The 18,367-nt window shown below is 38.6% G+C and overlaps 1 protein-coding gene across 2 annotated transcripts in view; it reads right to left on the bottom strand.

The window, feature by feature from the left end:
• The window catches only part of MINDY2 (MINDY lysine 48 deubiquitinase 2), a gene marked incomplete at its 5' end in the record, with an annotated part of 82,469 nt that extends 65,977 nt beyond the window's left edge, over nt 1–16,492 (bottom strand). For both annotated transcript variants that reach the window (XM_079699893.1, XM_079699894.1), the window contains 2 exons: nt 2,427–2,484; nt 15,647–16,492. In XM_079699893.1, the coding sequence (XP_079556019.1) occupies nt 2,427–2,484; nt 15,647–16,492 (904 nt within the window). The remainder of the gene's footprint in view (nt 1–2,426; nt 2,485–15,646) is intronic.
• Between the last annotated feature and the right edge of the window lie 1,875 nt (nt 16,493–18,367).

Genomic DNA, 18,367 nt, shown 5'->3' with positions numbered 1-18,367 from the left:
TCCTTATGGCTCAATCAACGGTCAATTTTCAGTCTTCATCCTGCATGGCCTATTAGCAGCATTTGATTCAACTAATCTCTAACTCTTCACTGAAACTCTTCATTTAGATTCTAGGAAATTAGTCTTTGGTTTTTCTTCTACACAGCTGAGCTTCTACCCATTCTTCCTCTTCCTCAGCTTCTAATCACTGGCACGTCCAAGATTCAGTCCACTGATCTCTTCCCTTCTCTATCTACATTCATATTATTTGTGACTCAGTCTAACTGTCATTTATATATGTTGTCTGTTCCCAAATGTGTATTTACAGGCTAGATCTGTGCTGTCCAATACAATAACTAGTAGTGACATGTGGCTATATAAATTTAAATTTAATTAATTAATAAAAATTTAATTTAATTTAAATTTAATTTAATATTCAGTTCCTCAGTCACATCAGCTATATTTTAAGATATCAAGAGCCACATGTGCCTAGTGGCTATGAAACTGGACAGCACAGATATAGAACATTTCCATTGACACAGAAAGTTTTACTGTACAGCACTGATTGAGATCTCCTCTAGACTCTACATTTATATATCCCACTGCCTCCCTGATACCTCCACTTGAATGCCAATAAACATTCCAAAACCAAAATCCTGATATTCCTCCCTAAACATGTTCCTTCCATTTTTTCCTGTTTCAGTTGATATTAACTCTGTCCTTCCAGTTGTTCAAACCAAAAATCATGGGGTAACCCTTGACTTCACTCTCACTCCACATTCAACTGATCGGCAAATTCTGTCAGCTCTATATTCAGAATCTGACCATATTTTATAATCTCCACTTCTACTACCCTGCTTGAAGCCACCACCATCTTTTGCCAGTTTTAACAGCTTGCTAACCAATCTCTCTGCTTCTGTCTTTACACCACTAAGTTCTATTTTCAACATAACAGCCAGAGAATTCTTGTTAAACTCAAAGTCAGATCATCAGTCCTCTGTTCAAAATCCTTTAATGGCTTCCCAATCACCCACAGCAAAAGTCAAAGTTGCTATAATAGCCTAGGGTTCTGTATGATATGATTCCATTACCTCTAATCTCATCTCCTAATACTTCCCCTTTGCACAGTCCTTGGCAGTCATACTGGCTGTTCATCAAAAGCACTAAGCATATTTCAGCCTTTTCCATGAAATACAATTTAGAAATCACAAAGTTTAAGAATCACCAAGCTAGAGTAAAAGAGGTTTAAATAGAAATTCTATTTCCAGACATCTAGATATTGAAAGTAATCTACACTTAACTATGAGGCTCCCTAGCCAGTGAGCAGGATTAAATGACATTAATTACATAAAGAAAAAGGTCTTCCAGGGCTTCCCTGGTGGCGCAGTGGTTGAGAGTCCGCCTGCCGATGCAGGGGAAGCGGGTTCGTGCCCCGGTCCGGGAAGATCCCACATGCCGCGGAGCAGCTGGGCCCGTGAGCCATGGCCGCTGAGCCTGCGCGTCCGGAGCTTGTGCTCCACAACGGGAGAGGCCACAACAGTGAGAGGCCTGCGTACCGCAAAAAAAAAAAAAAAGAAAAAAAAAGAAAAAGGTCTTCCAAAAGCTCTAATCTCAGTTACTTCACTAAACCTATACCTCACACACACACAAAAAAAAAATCAGTTAGCTAGTTGTCTGGAATGGCATAAATAAACTAATCAGCTAATAAGATTTTTTAAAATAAAAATTTAATTACTAAACAGCTGTAAGAATATGGATTAAGATTTCCGATTTGGTAATAGTATAAATATATAAATTCTTATTTGCTAAATTATAAAAGACCGCAGGGTGATATACAACAACCTGCTCTGTAAACAAGTTCTACTCAATGCAACTGGTCTGCAAACTGTGTATTATGGTCTGTTTTGAAATAAGAATCTTGCATAAGAATGCAATTCAGTACACTGCTTCCTTCATCAAGAAAAATTGGCTATCAAAAAATTTCAGATGGACTAAAATGTTTTACACTCTAGTATAAGCCTCTATTTCACTGCAGACTGGTAACTAACATTTTATAGACTGACAGAGGTCCATGAATCATATTTTGGGTAGCACTGCTCTAAATCACCTCCTGGGATTTAATTCAAGTCTACTCAATATTTTAAAACACTACCTACATTCAATGTTAGAGTTTTTGTGCCATTTCCCAATCTGTAGTTTATTGGAATTAATATGTACCTTGTTTTCTAGATGTCACTAGTCTCTTTATTTATATTAAAGAATTTTAATGCTGGTCAGAAAGAAGGCATCCAATAACAGAAACATACTGATAAAATTTTTTAATTAAGAGATTAAAAATTATAACTTAAAAATAGCCTCAAAAAGGTGAAATTTGGTACTATATTAGCTTTGAAAACTTTGGTTTATTTTGAAAGAGATATAAAAATCATTCACTTTTCAACACTAACCTAAATATTCCATCAGCTGTTCAGCAGTTATGATTTCCATCATCGGTGGAAGTTTCACCTGAAAAACAAAGTATTTTTCTATAAAATCAAATGTTTTAGATAATTAAAGTGTTTCTTCAGTCAGAAACACAAGTATGTATGTGTATTATATGTATCCACTATATGTATACAACACTCACATTTAAAAATCTTTGTAACTAATCTTTAATACAACAAAGCCAATCCTATCACCATAAAATTTACAGGGTGATACCAGATCTCAGAGAATCAATGAGAAACCTATTTTCAAAGCCCAGTGCTATGCCTTTTGTCACCCATCCTGATTGTCATTATGCACCTGCAACAGTGTCCTGCGTGATAGAAAATACAGTTTAAGGGCAGGAAGAGGCACCGAACATGTTTTGACAGGTCACCCATGCAGCAGTTTTACTGAAGACAGGCTTAACACAGGTCAATATTCCATTACTTCAGTCTACCTGGGCCATTTTTTTTTGTTGAGTAGCTAAAATGAATACAGTAAAAAGGATGGTCATAAACTGAAGGATTCATACTATATGAGTCAACCTGTAAAATTTAACAACAGGCAAAATTAAACTTTACTGTTTAGAGCTGTACATGTATAAAGAAAAGAAAATGGATACTATAAAAATTAGGAATGTGGTTAACCCTAGGGATAAGAGAAGGAGTTATAGTTGTAACAGGACATGTAAGAGACCTCTGGGGTGCTGGCAATGCTCTATGTCTTGACTTGCATGGTAGTTCCACTGTTTGCTTTATGATAACTTGTTAAACTGGACATCTCTGTTTTATGTACTTTTCTGTATGCGCTATATGTCACAATAAAATGGTTAAAAGTAGATATATATGTTATAGTCATATTTAAGTTTCAAAAGTTATGTCAGCTGCAACACAGTCTAAATGAATTTTTCAAATGAATTATCAGATGAATTACATAGATATTACAGCCAATGATTGAAATATTTTAGCTGACTTATTGAAAAGCATACTCCTTGGTATATTCATGGAAGAAAAATAAGTACTGTAGGATGCAAACTCGAACAAAATAATTAACATAGCAATGACAGAATAGCAGCATAATTAAAAATTCCTCAGGAATTACTATTTCAGGATCATTTAAATGAGCAATTTCTCCAACAAATGTTGAAGAAGGTACTCTGGATCTTTATGTTACCAAATGTAGTAACAGTATGTCACAATTTTTTGTTTGTTTTAATCAATGAATAAAGTAAGTGCTAAAAAAGATCCCTGTAAAACAGAACAGTTTTAGACCCTCTGAAAGCATACATGACAGTTGGTACTTATGAGTTAGTCATCCAGTGGCTTTATCACTCAGTGAAAACCAAGAGTTGCCATGGAAGTTTTGATCATTACTTGTTTCTAAATTATTCTTATTTTCTAGGACACTTCTTAAAATTGTAATAGACTTTTTTTCTTTTTTTTTTTGGCTGCGCTGCATGGCATGCGGGATCTCAGTTCCCCGACCAGGGATCGAATCCACACCCCCTGCAGTGGAAGCACAGAGTCTTAACAACTGGACCACCAGGGAAGTCCCAGAAATTGTAATAGACTTTTTTTTGGAAGCAGTTTTAGGTTTACAGAAAAATTCAGCAGAAAGTACAGAGAGTTCCCATAAAGAGTATATTTTTCAAATTGAAACTCATCGGCAAATTATAGTCCCCTGCTTGTTTTTCTAAATAAAGTTGTATTGGGTGTCATTCTCATTTGTTTATGTACTGTCTTTGGCTGCTTTTGCACTATAATAACAGAGTTGAATCTTTGCAACAGAGACAATATGGCCTACAAAGCCTAAAGTATTTACTATCTGGTCCTTTACAGGAAAAGTATGTTGAACCCTGCTTTAGATGATTTTAACTGCTTTTAGATAATATTTTATCAAGGTGTTTCAATACCACTTTGAAGGTCTGATATTTAAACCAGTAGTTTATATACACTGTGGTATTTACATTCTGAATAACTGTCAGACCACTCTGAAAGTCCAATTTTCACCTAACAAGCTTCTTAAATGAGACCTATATATTCTTTTATTCCAGACAAATTCAGTGCAGAAATATATTCACCAGAAAATCCCATAAACAAATAGCTTATCCTCTTTTGGTCAATGTAGTAATCCCACTATAAAATTGTCAATAAGAAACCAAGGCACTAACAAGTATATGTATTTGGGAAATACATTCTACAATCCTAGATTTCTACAAATAGATGATTTCAGGGTTTAGTCTTGAAATTCCCAAATAATAACAACTGCCTCTCATGTCTTGCTTCAAACATTTGAAATAGGAAATGACAACCTTTATAGAGATTTTAGAAGTGGGACAACAAATACGCAAATATTTTAACTATTCCCAAGCATACTGAGTGGTATATTCATTTCCCGAATCTTAGCCAACAAAATATTCTGGATGCTCACTAAAGCTAGGGACAAAAGAGTATAATAGTGAAGAAATGTCTGCCTCCCTCCCACTAATACTCTGGAGCCATCAACAGATCTTAGTTTTTTTAACCACAAAATGACCTTCCTGAATGCTTGCTTCTCTTTTTGCTTCCCTCTACCACCATCACCACAAAAGCAAATTGCTGAAGATTTTGTTAATGATCCTAAGACTTTCTTTCCTTTGTCTCTTTAGAGTCTGTTAAAGAAAAAACAGGTTATGGGAAAGCTAGCTAACGATACAGAATTTAAAATTGTGGCATTCTGTCTGATTCTCTAAATTTTAAATCTTATGATGAAAAACAGACAAATGAAGTATGACCTAGGTTCTCAGATGGTCCTCTTTTAGTAATAATCTATAACATATTGTTTACAAGTAAACTAATGTATTCAAGGACACCTGGAAGGTACTCTAAGTAGTTTAAATATTCTTCCTAAAATTTGAGCAAAACCTCTTAGTACATATTCACACACAGTTTCAAATTAATAGAGTCCAAATAAAATGAAGCTTTTATCATCTAGGAAAATAAATTATGTCCTATCCTATAAATATTTTATTATTCTAACTAGATTTCTATTAAAATTAATATTTAAATAAAATATTTAATATTAAACATTTAAATTAACAAAAGAATATTTAAGTTAACAAAAGGAAATAGCTACTACAACTCCAAATATTCAACTATAGGATAAAGCATCATTAATTCAGCCCAATTATTCTGTAATTCTTAGTCATTCGAAGAGTGAAGTGTACTTGAGAATAGACTCAAGAGAGACCAAAAATAAAAATAACAAAACCTGCTTAAAAGGTTAATATCCTGAAGAGAAATGTAAAACATCTCAAAAGTGATATGCCAAGATTTTGATACCTATAATTTTGATATAGGAGAGAGGGGGGAGAGAAATGCAGGGGACCCAGTAATAACAAAGAAATAAGGAACAGTTTATATAGCTAATGGTAAGTATGAAAACGACCAGCCAAAGAATATTGTTAAATGTTTAATTAGAATACCAATTAATAAGTACTCAAGAAACACAGTTTGGGGCTTCCCTGGTGGCGCAGTGGTTAAGAATCCACCTGCCAATGCAGGGAACACGGGTTCGAGCCCTGGTCCGGGAAGATCCCACATGCTGCGGAGCAACTAAGCCTGTGCACCAAAACTACTGAGCCTGTGCTCTGGAGCCCGCGTGTCACAACTACTGAAGCCAACACGCCCTAGAGCCTGTGCTCTGCAACAATCAATCAATGTGATACACCACATTAACAAACTGACAAAAAAATCATACGATCATCTCAATAGATGCAAAAAAAGCTTTTGATAAAATTCAACATCGATTTATGATAAAAACTCTCAACGAAGTGGGCATAGAGGAAACATACCTCACCATAATAAAGACCATTTATGACAGGGCCACAGCTAACATCATACTCAATGGTGAAAAGCATTTCACCATTTCCTCTCAGATCAGGAACAAGACAAGGATGCTCAACCACTTTTTTTTTTTTTTTTTTTTTTGGCCACCCAGTGTGGCTTGTAGGATCTTAGTTCCTGGACCAGGGATTGAACCTGTGCCCCCTGCAGTGGAAGTGTGGATTCCTAACCCCTGGATCACCAGGGAATTCCCATTACCACTTTTAATCAACATAGTATTGGAAGTCCTAACCACAGCAACCAGACAAGAAAAAGAAATAAAAGGAATCCAAACTGGAAAAGAAGTAAAACTGTCACTGTTTGCAGATGACATGCTATACATAGAAAATCCTAAAGACACCACCAAAAAGCTACCAGAACTCACCAATGAATTTGGTAAAACTCCAGGATACAAAATTAATATACAGACTTCTAAAAACAGCAACTTTCTTTCAATGAAATCTTATATAAAACATTATCTGAAATATATGTATATATATGTGTGTGCGTGTGTATTTTTTTTTTTTGGCTGTGCCACACAGCATGTGGGATCTTAGTTCCCCAGCCAGGGATCACACCTGTGCCCCCTGCAGTGGAAGCACAGAGTCTTAACCACTGGACCTCCAAGGAAGTCCCGTGAAATATATTTTACATGAAGAACTGACAGAACTTTGTGACCAGTGAAAAGTGGAGGATGATGGGAAAAGAAAAATTGAAGTTGACTCTAAGGCTCAGGGAACTCTAAAACTTAAGATCCATACATTTAATAAAACTAAGACATTTGGTAAGGGAAGGTAAGTTTGTAGAAGAAAATGATGTCTGCTTCATAACTGTGAAATTTAGTTGGACATTCAAACAGAAAGTTGAGTTAGAACTCAGGAGACAAAATTTTTTTTTTAATATTTATTTATTTAGTTAGTTAGTTGCACCAGGCAGGCTCCTTAGTTGCAGCTCACAGGCTCCTTAGTTGTGACATGCATGTGGGATCTAGTTCCCTGACCAGAGATCAAACCTGGGCCTCCTGTATTGGGAGCATGGAGTCTTAACCACTGTGCCACCAGGGAAGTCCCAGGAGACAAATATTTTTAATTTGTTCGTGAATTATTTGATTCCTGTGCTGTAGTCTGTTTTTGCATTACTTATGGTAAAAAGGATCACTAAATAATACAATTTCTTGGGAATTCCCTGGTGGTCCAATGGTTAGGGCTCCGCACTTCCACTGCAGGGGGTGTGGGTTCAGTCCCTGGTTGGGGAACTAAGATCCTGCAAGCAGCACAGCGCACCCAAAAAAAAAAAAAATTTCTTCTCAGTTCAAGTTTCACTGATTGTGAATATGCGGCAAATCATATAGTATGCGTAATTTTTTTAAGTTGAAGTTGTAAAGAAATTATATTATAAGTATTATTAATGGGAATCAAAGAGACGAAATGCAGCTTTTTGCAAAATAAGGGCTAAAAAACTTAAGGATCCTTTCAACATGCCTTTAATTCTGGCTCCAGCAAATAAACATGTATTATAAGCTATTATACATCATGCTTTATATTCTAATTTCTTATAGGTAATATTCATTTATTATTAAGAATAATTACTATAATTAAAAATACTAAAAATATAACTTTCTACATGCCATCAGTATTTCAAATCAGGAAAATTTAATAAGAGACAACTTTCAACTTCGGCCAATCTGAAACACCTTTACCCTCAATGTTTATCAGAACTTAGACCCCATTCTCAGAGTAATATCGAGGCCTATTTAAAACTATGTAAAACCATCAGAAACTGCAGATATATTCACATGTATTAGATTTTCAAGAATGTCCTATTTTATATGCAATTCAAAGGTTTTAGAACAATAAAGAACGTTTTTCCAGTGAAATTTTACCAGTAAAAGATGTATAATAAAAGAAGACATCTTGGGGCTTCCCTGGTGGTGCAGTGGTTAAGAATCCGCCTGCCAATGCAGGGGACACGGGTTCGAGCCCTGGTCCGGGAAGATCCCACATACTGTGGAGCAACTAAGCCCATGCACCACAACTACTAAGCTTGCGATCTAGAGCCAGCGAGTCACAACTACTGAAGTCAGTGCGCCTAGAGCCCGTGCTCCGCAACAAGAGAAGCCACCACAATAAGAAGCCCGTGCACCACAACGAAGAATAGCCCCCGCTCACCACAACTAGAGAAAGCCTGCGTGCAGCAACAAAGACCCAAGGCAGCCAAAAATAAATAAATAAATTTATAAAAAATAAATAAATATAAATAAATACAACTTTTAAAAAAGGCATCTTTAGTTCAAATTTCACTGGACTTATATTTAAGCAGCTCAGCAAGCTTACCATGCTGAAAATATATCCAAAGAAAAAGTGACAGTGAAACATTTATATTAATTGCTTGAAAGACAGATGAGAATAAGATAAGACAAGAGAACAGTTAAAAGGCTACTAAAGTAGTCCAGGAGAGAGATGAAAGTGGCCTGAACTAGGGTAGTGGCAGGAGAGAGAAAACTTAACTACTGAAAATATCAAAGAAAATACTTAATAAACTTTGATGGTAAAGGCAAGCTCGTTCACCACAGAACTCAAGAAAGGCTCTGAAATTGGAAGTGTCAGATAATTGAGAGGACATGGGATAAAACACAGGGGGCTAAAAACAGAAGGAATCTATACAAAGAACAGATCCCCAGGATTTGTTCTAAGGCATCGTGAAGTCTATTTCTGCTTCTCTGACTTTATCACTAGCTCTTCCTCCACCCTGGTTTGTCCCAGGCCTATTGTCCACCAGGCTTACTGTTACCTTGAATTTCAACTTTCCAACCAAATATCTGAAGTAAGAGCTCAGGTTCTGGAGTGGGTATAAACTTACCTTGGGTAAGTTATTTACACTTTATGCACCTCAATTTTCTATGTACGTAAAATAGGAACAATATCTACACAAGGATTTCATGATGTGGTTGAGAAAATTAAAAGAGAAAATGCATATAATACATGTAGAATACTTAGCATAGTATCGACATAAAAATAATTGAGTACTTACTGTTACTATTCAAAGCCCTAGGATTACTGATACCACCTGTGCTCAAATGTTCTTCACCTGGGACTTAACAGAGACAAGGATGGAAGGAGAATGGGAAGGTTTTCCACTGAAGGACTACTCATAGCAAAGGGAGAGGACATCACTAATAGGACAACCACCACAGGGAGTATTCATAATATCATCAGCCCATATCCACTTTATCTGACAAACCCAGAGATATTACACCAATCCTAATTCTTAGGAAAGACTAGAAATGAAAGCCTCGAAGTGTTGCTTGCACCTTTTGTGTGAACAGAACTCTACCACTGTGTGAAGTTTTTAATCTCTTCTTACAGGATTTATATTAAAAAACAAACAGGGTGGGCAGAGGCTAAAATGGAATCTTCAGCTCACCACCTGTTTTTCCATTTTTATAAGTAATACACTTGGAAATCCTCAAAAGAGCTTTGTGCCTACTTTAGGAAAAGGGGAATATGAGAAAATTTGTGCAGTTGCAATATTCCTATGAGTCAGGAGGTGAAAAAAGAAAGTAAAACCTAGTCAAAAGTAAGAAGAGGTATCTGTGAAAAGGTATGAGAAAAGAAAAGTCATCAAGGAGGGAGGGAGAACTAAAGCAAAAGCTTTCTGGTAAGAAGCTCACCCTCTGCAGGTGATAATGAGACAGAGGATATGTCCTCTTGAACTTCACTGAATTTTCTGCTAATGGCCTTTTGCTCATTTTGCTCTTGGGTCACTCATCTTTTTCTTTCTAATTTATAAGGGCTCTCTGTAAATTAAGAAATTAGGCCTTAGACACATACAGTAATCTAGCAGATAATTCCCTTAGTTTGTAGTGTGTGTTTTGACTTGACTTAGTTCCTGGTGAAGTTTTTTTGGGGAAGGGGTATCTTTTTGTCCTTTTTTTTAACCTTAAGTTTTTTGTTTTTTACTGAATCAAATGTATCAATTTTTATTTTATATTGATAGTTTCTAGGTTTAATGTCTGGAACAACAAGCCTAAGGTAAACAAACTTGCTTAAGAATCCTGCTGTTCCTCCCTTGATGTGGAGTAGGAGATCGTCTCAGCATCTGCTAAGCAAACGAAGAAGAGGAAGAATTTCCCACCCAAAGGACTAGGGAGGAGAGGGGATGTGCTTCCAGCATCTTAAATCAGAATAGTGCATTCAGTCTTCCACTAAAATGCTACATAATAATTAGATACATAATGATTAGATATTACAATACTATATGTCTTCTATTACAATGTACAGTATAAGTTATATATATATGTGTATGTGTGTATATATATATATTTTGAGTATGTGGGCTTTAGAACCTATATTCTTTCTATAAGAAAACAAAAGTGTGACAAAGCAGGGACTCCCTCTATTATTAAAGTAATACCTTCATAAACATAAAAATATTAAGGCAGAAGCTTTTAAAAATGTTTCATAATGCAAAATTTGTATCATATGGAAAAGCCAAAAAGTAACAGCATAATGAACTTCCAAGTACCCATCACTTTGCTTCAGTATTTATAACATAGGCCAATAACATCAGAAAGTAAATTTTATATTTTATATATCTTCTGACTTGTTGATTTTTATAAACACAACTGATTAATTGGGTCACAGCCCTCAAATAAACCTATAAATGGCATTGTTTTATGACAGATAAAATGAAAGATTAAAGAAAAACTATTAAAAAAACACCAAAAACAGTCTAAAATAAAGAAGCAAAATGAAAATGTATTCTAAGACTTCAATTTGGGTCAATTTACCTGGTGTCAGCTAAAGAGAATTAGAAAGTTGAGCTTGAATTAAATTTAATAAACAGATTTCCTTCTTTCTTGATTTGTTGGATTATCACAGCTCAACTATTTTACAGATTAGTGATGATCACCTACTTTCCATCAGTCCTAAACCAACACTTTTCATTAAAACTCCAACATTTCCAACTCAGTACTTACCATGTTTGATAATTTTAACTGTCATCTCTCACCCAGAATCATCATGGCACTTACTTCCTTTGAACCACTCAAATCTTCCTAATGTATTCAGTTTATTGATTTTTTTTTTTTTTTTAGTTCCTCAACCAGGGACTGAACCCGTGCCCCCTGCAGTGGAAGCACAGGGCCTTAACCATTGGACCGCTAGGAAATTCCTTACTGATTTTTCTCATTGTTTCATTCTTCCCCAAAAAATATGATCAACTGTTTTACTTTCAATTCTTAATTCCATTGACTCTCCATGAATCAACCCTTGAAAAGCCCAATACATGATAATCCTAACCAGCCATTCTTCCTGCTCCTATTTCCAGGGATGAGAGAACTATCTGGGGTGGGGGGAAGCAAAATTGACATACTAGAAGTTTTAAAAGAATACCCCCAATTTATCCATGGCCACTGACTACTTTCTGCTTATGCCTCAAATTCCTAGGCATAATCTTCAATGAGATGAGAACTTCTTTAAAACACAACATAAATTTCTCACGAAATTCACCCTTAGATGCTTTACAACTTCTCTCCTTAATTACTGGCAAGTTCAATAGCTATTACTGATGAGATCATCTGTTATTCTGCCAAAATGGAGAATGAGGCCTCAATTTTCATGTCTCTCTATCTTAACATGACCTTGTCTTTGTATCTTCCTTCCATTACTTCAGAAAAAAAAGATTGTTGTTGTTTTCCTCTGAAGAGAATTTTACCACCTATTCTGAGGATTCCATGTTATCCTGACTTTTTAGCGACCTTGTTCTCATATCTGTCCTTTTTGGCAAAATCTTTCCTACTCCAACAGTTCCTTGATGCTGCTGCATTTAACAATGATAACTGACCTTTTTTTTTTTTTTTTTTTAAATTAGAGTCTCTCTCCCACACTACTATCATGACTTTGTCCTATCTCTAGTTCTCATTTACATCTCAAATTGTGCCTACACTGATTTCTTTTACACACTCTCATCTTTACCGCTTAGCATTCCCTTCTCCCCAACAACTTTATTCCTCTGTTTTCCTCTTTATTCCTCTGTTTTCTCTATGTCTACTGGAGAACTGGATGGAAGAGGGAGCAAGAAAATAGAGGGAGGATGTTTATAATGGCAATTTGTAGTTCCTCACATATACCGGGATGGCAAATAGTTGAGAACTATTCACCACTCTCTTTGGAGAATTCATTTATTCTCACAGATACCATACTTATATCTATGCAATAATTCTCCAGTTCAATTTTTCTCATAATTTTGACGTCTTTCCTGAGGCCCACTCTATGTTTCTGGAGGCATAATGAACATTTGTATTTTTATGTCCCACTAACAGACAATTCCAACCTGACACAGCCAAACTCTGACATCAACTTTCCCATCTAAAACACATTCTCTACCTTTTGAATGATCCAACCAATCTTTATTACCCGATTAGAAAATGTGTCACATCCTTCATTTCCTATATCCAGATAGCAATCAATTCATCATTTAGGCTGTGACATTATCCTCATCAGAGGGAAGGGGCAGAAAATTTCCCATCCAAAAGAGCTATCCTCATCAATTCTTCCCGCTACACTCACTACAATCTCACCTCCAGTCTAATCTCAAATGAAAAGACCCCTTTCTTTATGTCATTCCTCTATCCAGTAATTTATAGTAGCTTCCTATTATCAGCTGTATATAAAGTCTAAACATGTCTAATGATGGGTCCTCTGAAATCTGACAACTACCTTCATACCCTATTTACTATTTTTCTCTACTACAGCATTTCTCAAACTTTTTGGTCTCAAGACCCTCTTCAGTCCTAAAAATTATTGAGGATCCCAAAGAGCTCTTGTTTAAGTGGATTATATCTCAAGATTTACCATACTAGAAATAAAAATTGAGAGAAATTTTAAACACAAGAATGCACGAGCACAGATTCTGTTAACTGTCAGAGCAATTATGTCATCACACATCATACAGCCTGAAAAACTCTACTGACACTGAGAGAATGAGAGCGAAAAAGGCAAAAAACAACTTAGTACTATTATGAACAGTACTGACCTCAGAAGCCCTGGCTCACTTTGAGAACATTGCTCTATCCAACCTTGCTTCTCTTAATCGCTCCCCCCATCCATCACTGATGATTACTGATGAGTAATTTTTGTGTGCATCAATAGCCTTGAGGCAGAAAAAAGGCTAAGAACCAAAGATTTATAAAACAATCTCGAAGTTCCTTAGCATGCCTGCTCATTCAGAGTCTAACCCACCTGTCAATTTTATTTCCTGCTACTGCCATTTCCTTCTCCTCCTCCACTGCACTCCAAGCAAGGTTGGAGTCTCCAAATAGAACAAACCTTTTTCTGCTTCAGCATCTTTGAACACACTATTCCCTCTGCCTGGAAGGAACTTCTCTTACTCATCCATCAGACCCAGTACACAGGTTACCTCTTCTGTGAGGCTTTCCCTTGACATGTTCCATTCCCAATTACACTTTTCTCTGTAATTCCATAGCATATTTAGAACTTCTACATTGCAATGTGGTTATTGTTTATATGTCTGTCTCCCCATTACTAATGAGCTACATCAGGGCACACATGCATCTTACTCATCTTTGTATTTCTAGTACCTCACATATAGTGGGAACCCAAATGTATGCCGTCTTTCAAAGACCAATTCAATGCTCATCTATCCCCAAATATTTGAGACCACGGTACTTGCTCTTTCCTCTGAACTTCTGCAGTACTGTGTAGAAACTAGGAAGTGAGAAAAGCCTAAAGGAAATTGTTACTCCTTCTGACAGAAAGACTGGGGACTTTGGCTCATAGGATGAAATTTAACTCCTTAGTCTGACATTCAAGGGCTTTCATCAAGGAGCTCTTCACCTTTTCGATCTTATTTTCTATTATCCTGCAATATGAACTTACCACTCCTGTCATCCAAAACATACACACACACACACACATTATCCATTTTATTTTCATCCCTTTTATTTATACCCTTCCCTCTCCCAGGAATTCCATTTTCCTGTTATTTTAAATCCTACTTTTCCTTAAAAGCTTCCTTCAAGATCTAAAAATTCCATGAAGCTCTCTGGAACTATGCCAGACCAAAGGAAAACTTCCCCTTTGGGGATGTCTAATGCATTTCAATCTGCTTCCTATAACCGAGCATTTATAGTGTATTGTCTTGCATTGTTCTTTAGTGATTTCAAGTAAGTCGATGCTGCAACTCCAAATAGCTCAACAGCTCTTCAAGAGCAGGCAGTTTTCTCTCAAAACATTTTAGTGCCATTATGTACTAGATTCTGGTAAGATATAATCTTATTTCTTTTGCATTAGCCCTTGCTAGAAAGGAAGATGAGGGGACTTAATAAACACTATTTCCTTTACTTGATTTTCTTCCTAACTAGTCACACTAATCCAGATTATTTTTTTCTAGGGAACATTTTATCTGTAGATACAATTCTCAATTTAAAAGTAAAATATGTACTCTAAGATGCATCTTCTCAGCACTCTAAAACTGCAAGCTTAAATAAGACACTTCATTTACAGGTCCTCCATATATTGAGTCCTCAATATACTTCCTTTTGAAGGGCGCTTCCCTCTTTTGCTCCTTTAACTTGAATATATCTTTTCTTATTTTAGTTGTTATAATATTAGCTCCCTTAACACATTCTGATGTGTGGTTACTGGTAATAATGCCAGACTATTTAAGTAGAGTCAAAGAAATGAGGCACGTAAAAATCATGCATAAAATAAAAACAATCTTTGAAAACCAAGAAGTTATGGTAATTAGGTCTCAGGCCACTGCTTTTCCTTAAATGGAATTTGTCTAAGGGGCCACATCTTCCCCAGCACCATGTCCTTAAGTATCCACACCCAAATGGAGCAAGCAGGAGTTGGAAAATAGACTAAACGTAACCATCAAAACTTGCACCCTGATATCACGGATTGATGGTAACTTCTGAAGATGACCTTCCCCATTTCTTCACTCTTTTGCATATGTGATAAGGTCAGTAAGAAGGAATAACACAGAAAAATATAGGTTAAAAAAATAAATCAAAGGGTTTAGGATGCTCCTAGTCCCGGTTGTTTCCAAGTATATCAGCCATAGCTGAATGCTGAACGCTCATCACTAAACACTACAAGAGAGACCTGAGGTTGCCGGCAATTCTTTCTGACATACATGTGAAAACACTCTTCCAACAAGAGAGTCTCAGAACGAGTTTCATGAAAGAAGAAAAAGGGATGGATTGATGAATGAGGGAAAAAAAGGAAGAAGCCATCAGCTGACAGGCAGCAGCTCCCTCGCCCCGTGTTCCCCCTCCCCGAAAGCTGTAGGAAATAGAAAGCTGCGGAGTGTACCTTCCAGGCCAGAAGCAAAACATTGAGGATGGCCAGTAAAGGGCAGGGGCCATTCTCATTCTGCGTGATGATGGGTGTGTTCTCTTCCTTCCACTGGATCCACTTGATATGATAAACAGATTGTCCCGGGAAGCGTTCCTTGGAGGCCGCCAGCACCTGGGCTGCCTCCCCCTCCTCCTGCTCCTCCTCTCGGCACAGAGGCACAGCCCGGGGCAACACCGCCGCGCCCTCCTCCTCCTCGGGGACCCTGTTCTCAGCTCCTTCCTCACTATTGAACTCGGAGCTACTTGGGAAAGAATGCAGGTTAGAGAACGACTCCAGGGAGTCCAGGCTCGGCGATTCCCCGGGAGGGCTCGGGTCGCTGCAACTGCTGCTGAGGCCGCCGCCGCTGCTGGGCTCCTCGGAGCCCGCGGCCGCCGACTCTGCCTGGCAGGTGCCGGCGGGATCCGCGAGGGCGCCCGCGTCTCCGGCCGGACCCAACTCATGGTCGGCTCCGGCCTCAGCTGCCTCCGGGGAGGCGGTCACCTTGTGCTGCCCTGTCAGAGGCGCCTTCTGGGCAGCAGGACTCTCCAAATCGCTCCCCTTCAAGTCCAAGCCCGGGAGGGAGCTGCAGGGTACGAGAACCCGAGGCGAGCCGGCGGGAGAAGCCGAGTCCGAGAGGCTCCTCCCGGCGGCTGCCGCCCCCTGCCCCTTCCCGCCGCTGCTCTCCGCCGCCCATACTCCAGGACCATACCCAGCGGCGAGCCTGGTCTCCTGTCGCCCTTCCTGCGGAGAACCTGTCCCTGGCGCCGGGCCGGCGGCCACTCCGTGTTCTAGCGGCTGCAGGCTCTCGGGGCCGCTCTCCATACCCAGCCGCCCGCCCCTCGCTCTAAAGAGACCGCGGCGGGTTCTCCTCAGACAGCGCCTCAGACGCCATGACAGCGGCACTGGCAGCTACAGCGCCCTTGCGCGGCCTGGGCCAGGCACGTCAAGAGGAGGGCACCGGGAGCGCGCGCGCGCGCCGCCGCGCTGTCCGTGGGCCCTGGGCATTCCTGCGCGCCGCTGAGGGAGGTCGAAACTCGCAGCGGCCGCCTACGCGGCCCCGCCCCTCCCGCGCGCCCGCGCGCTCTTGCTCGCGCGGGGCGTGGAGGGCGAGGCTAGGAGGGTGTGGCCAGGAGGAAAACATCCTCTCATTTTGTGGCCGGAAGTTGGACTCTGGGGCGGCTCGACCGCGCGCGGCTTCTTTAAAGGCCAGCTGGGTAGGCGGTCAGCTAGATGTGACCCTTCAGAACTGGGTCGTGTGTGGTTCAGCCTTGGACTGAGGGATGGGGAGGTGGCAGTGGTTGTAGTATTTGGAAAAGAGCTCATCCCTGAAGAGCTCCGGAGATTTGTTTCCCCAGCTTGTAATATGGAAAATGGAAGGAATTTCTTACGAGATATAGATTTTTAAAGACTGGGATCCACTCGAGGTGTTTGGATTACTGCACTGCACAATTTCCAGTCTCCCTCGGTTTTGGCTGAGAAACACCGTGCTCCTCACCAGCTACTGGTGAAAACGTTCGCCCTACATGAGGCATCAGTGCGGTTGTGGATATTGGCCTGCGCGGCAAAAAAAGTGGGTAATTTGGGCCAATCATAATAAATTAGCTTGTGCTTGCATTAGCCAAGTCTTTGCTGTTTTGTTGACTTGGCCTCATTTTGCATGGAGTGGGAAGTGCCTGTTCCTGAAAAAGTGACTTTTCTATTGAGAATCTACTCCTCTTAAGGCCATTCAGTTTTCAGAGAGGGCAGACAGAGTAGGCTGGAAGTTTTGTTGGTGACAAATAAAAGGGGATTTGGGTGCTAGTCTAACCCACTGCGATCTGTTCCTGACAAGGACTTTTTTTTTTTTTTTTTTTTTTGTCTTTCCATATTTTCTAGGTTCTGGGGATCCAAAACTTGACAAACGGGTCTTCTTCGTAGTCAGATATATAAATTCCTGATACCTAATAGAATGTGGTCTTTTTGTATCTCTTTTGATTAGGGAAGATAGACGAAATTAGTAAGCAGTGTTGCATTCACTCATTTAACATATTTCAATACCCATTATATTGCTGGATACTATGTTTGGCACTGGGGATGCCATGGTGAATAAGAGGAAGGGCTCATATCTTCTTGCGGTTTACTGTCTAGAGGTTTTTTCTTATTGCTACATTTTAACTATTTGCTTGGGCAGTACAATTTCCTGACAATGTAGAAAAAAGGTGCAACACTCTGAAAAGGTGGAATGCCTTTCCTTCCACCTTTTTACAGTGACACAATGTTATGATATTTATCCAACTCTTGGCAACGAGGAAAATTAGAAGAGATAATAGAAAGCTTCTTCAAAATATTGAGTTTAGGTCTCCATGTCAATCTGTAAGCAATAAATACTATTGTTCAAATTAGAATTTTTCCCTGAAAAATAATTGCAAATGTTAACAGATTTAGATATATGTTGCTAGATTAAGCGCTTTACAATATTTAAGATCATTAAGTACAAGTGAGAATATTACAGATTTCAGGCAATTCAGAACTTTGCAAGGTGCCTTGACTATAAAAAGGAGATTTGTAATGGTGTATTACATGAAAAAAATTGAATGAATGAATCATTTGTAGGCCAGAAACCATAGAAGAGCTAGAAATCATGAAACAAGCATCTCAAATAATGACCTTTCACCATTTTTCAAAGATGCTACTTAGATAAATCTTCTTGCTCTGTTA

This window comes from Hyperoodon ampullatus (genome assembly GCF_949752795.1).
Source record: "Hyperoodon ampullatus genome assembly, chromosome: 3".
Lineage (NCBI taxonomy): Eukaryota > Metazoa > Chordata > Mammalia > Artiodactyla > Ziphiidae > Hyperoodon > Hyperoodon ampullatus.
The sequence above is the reverse complement of the archived record's forward strand: the minus strand, read 5'-3'. Positions and strand labels throughout refer to the sequence as shown.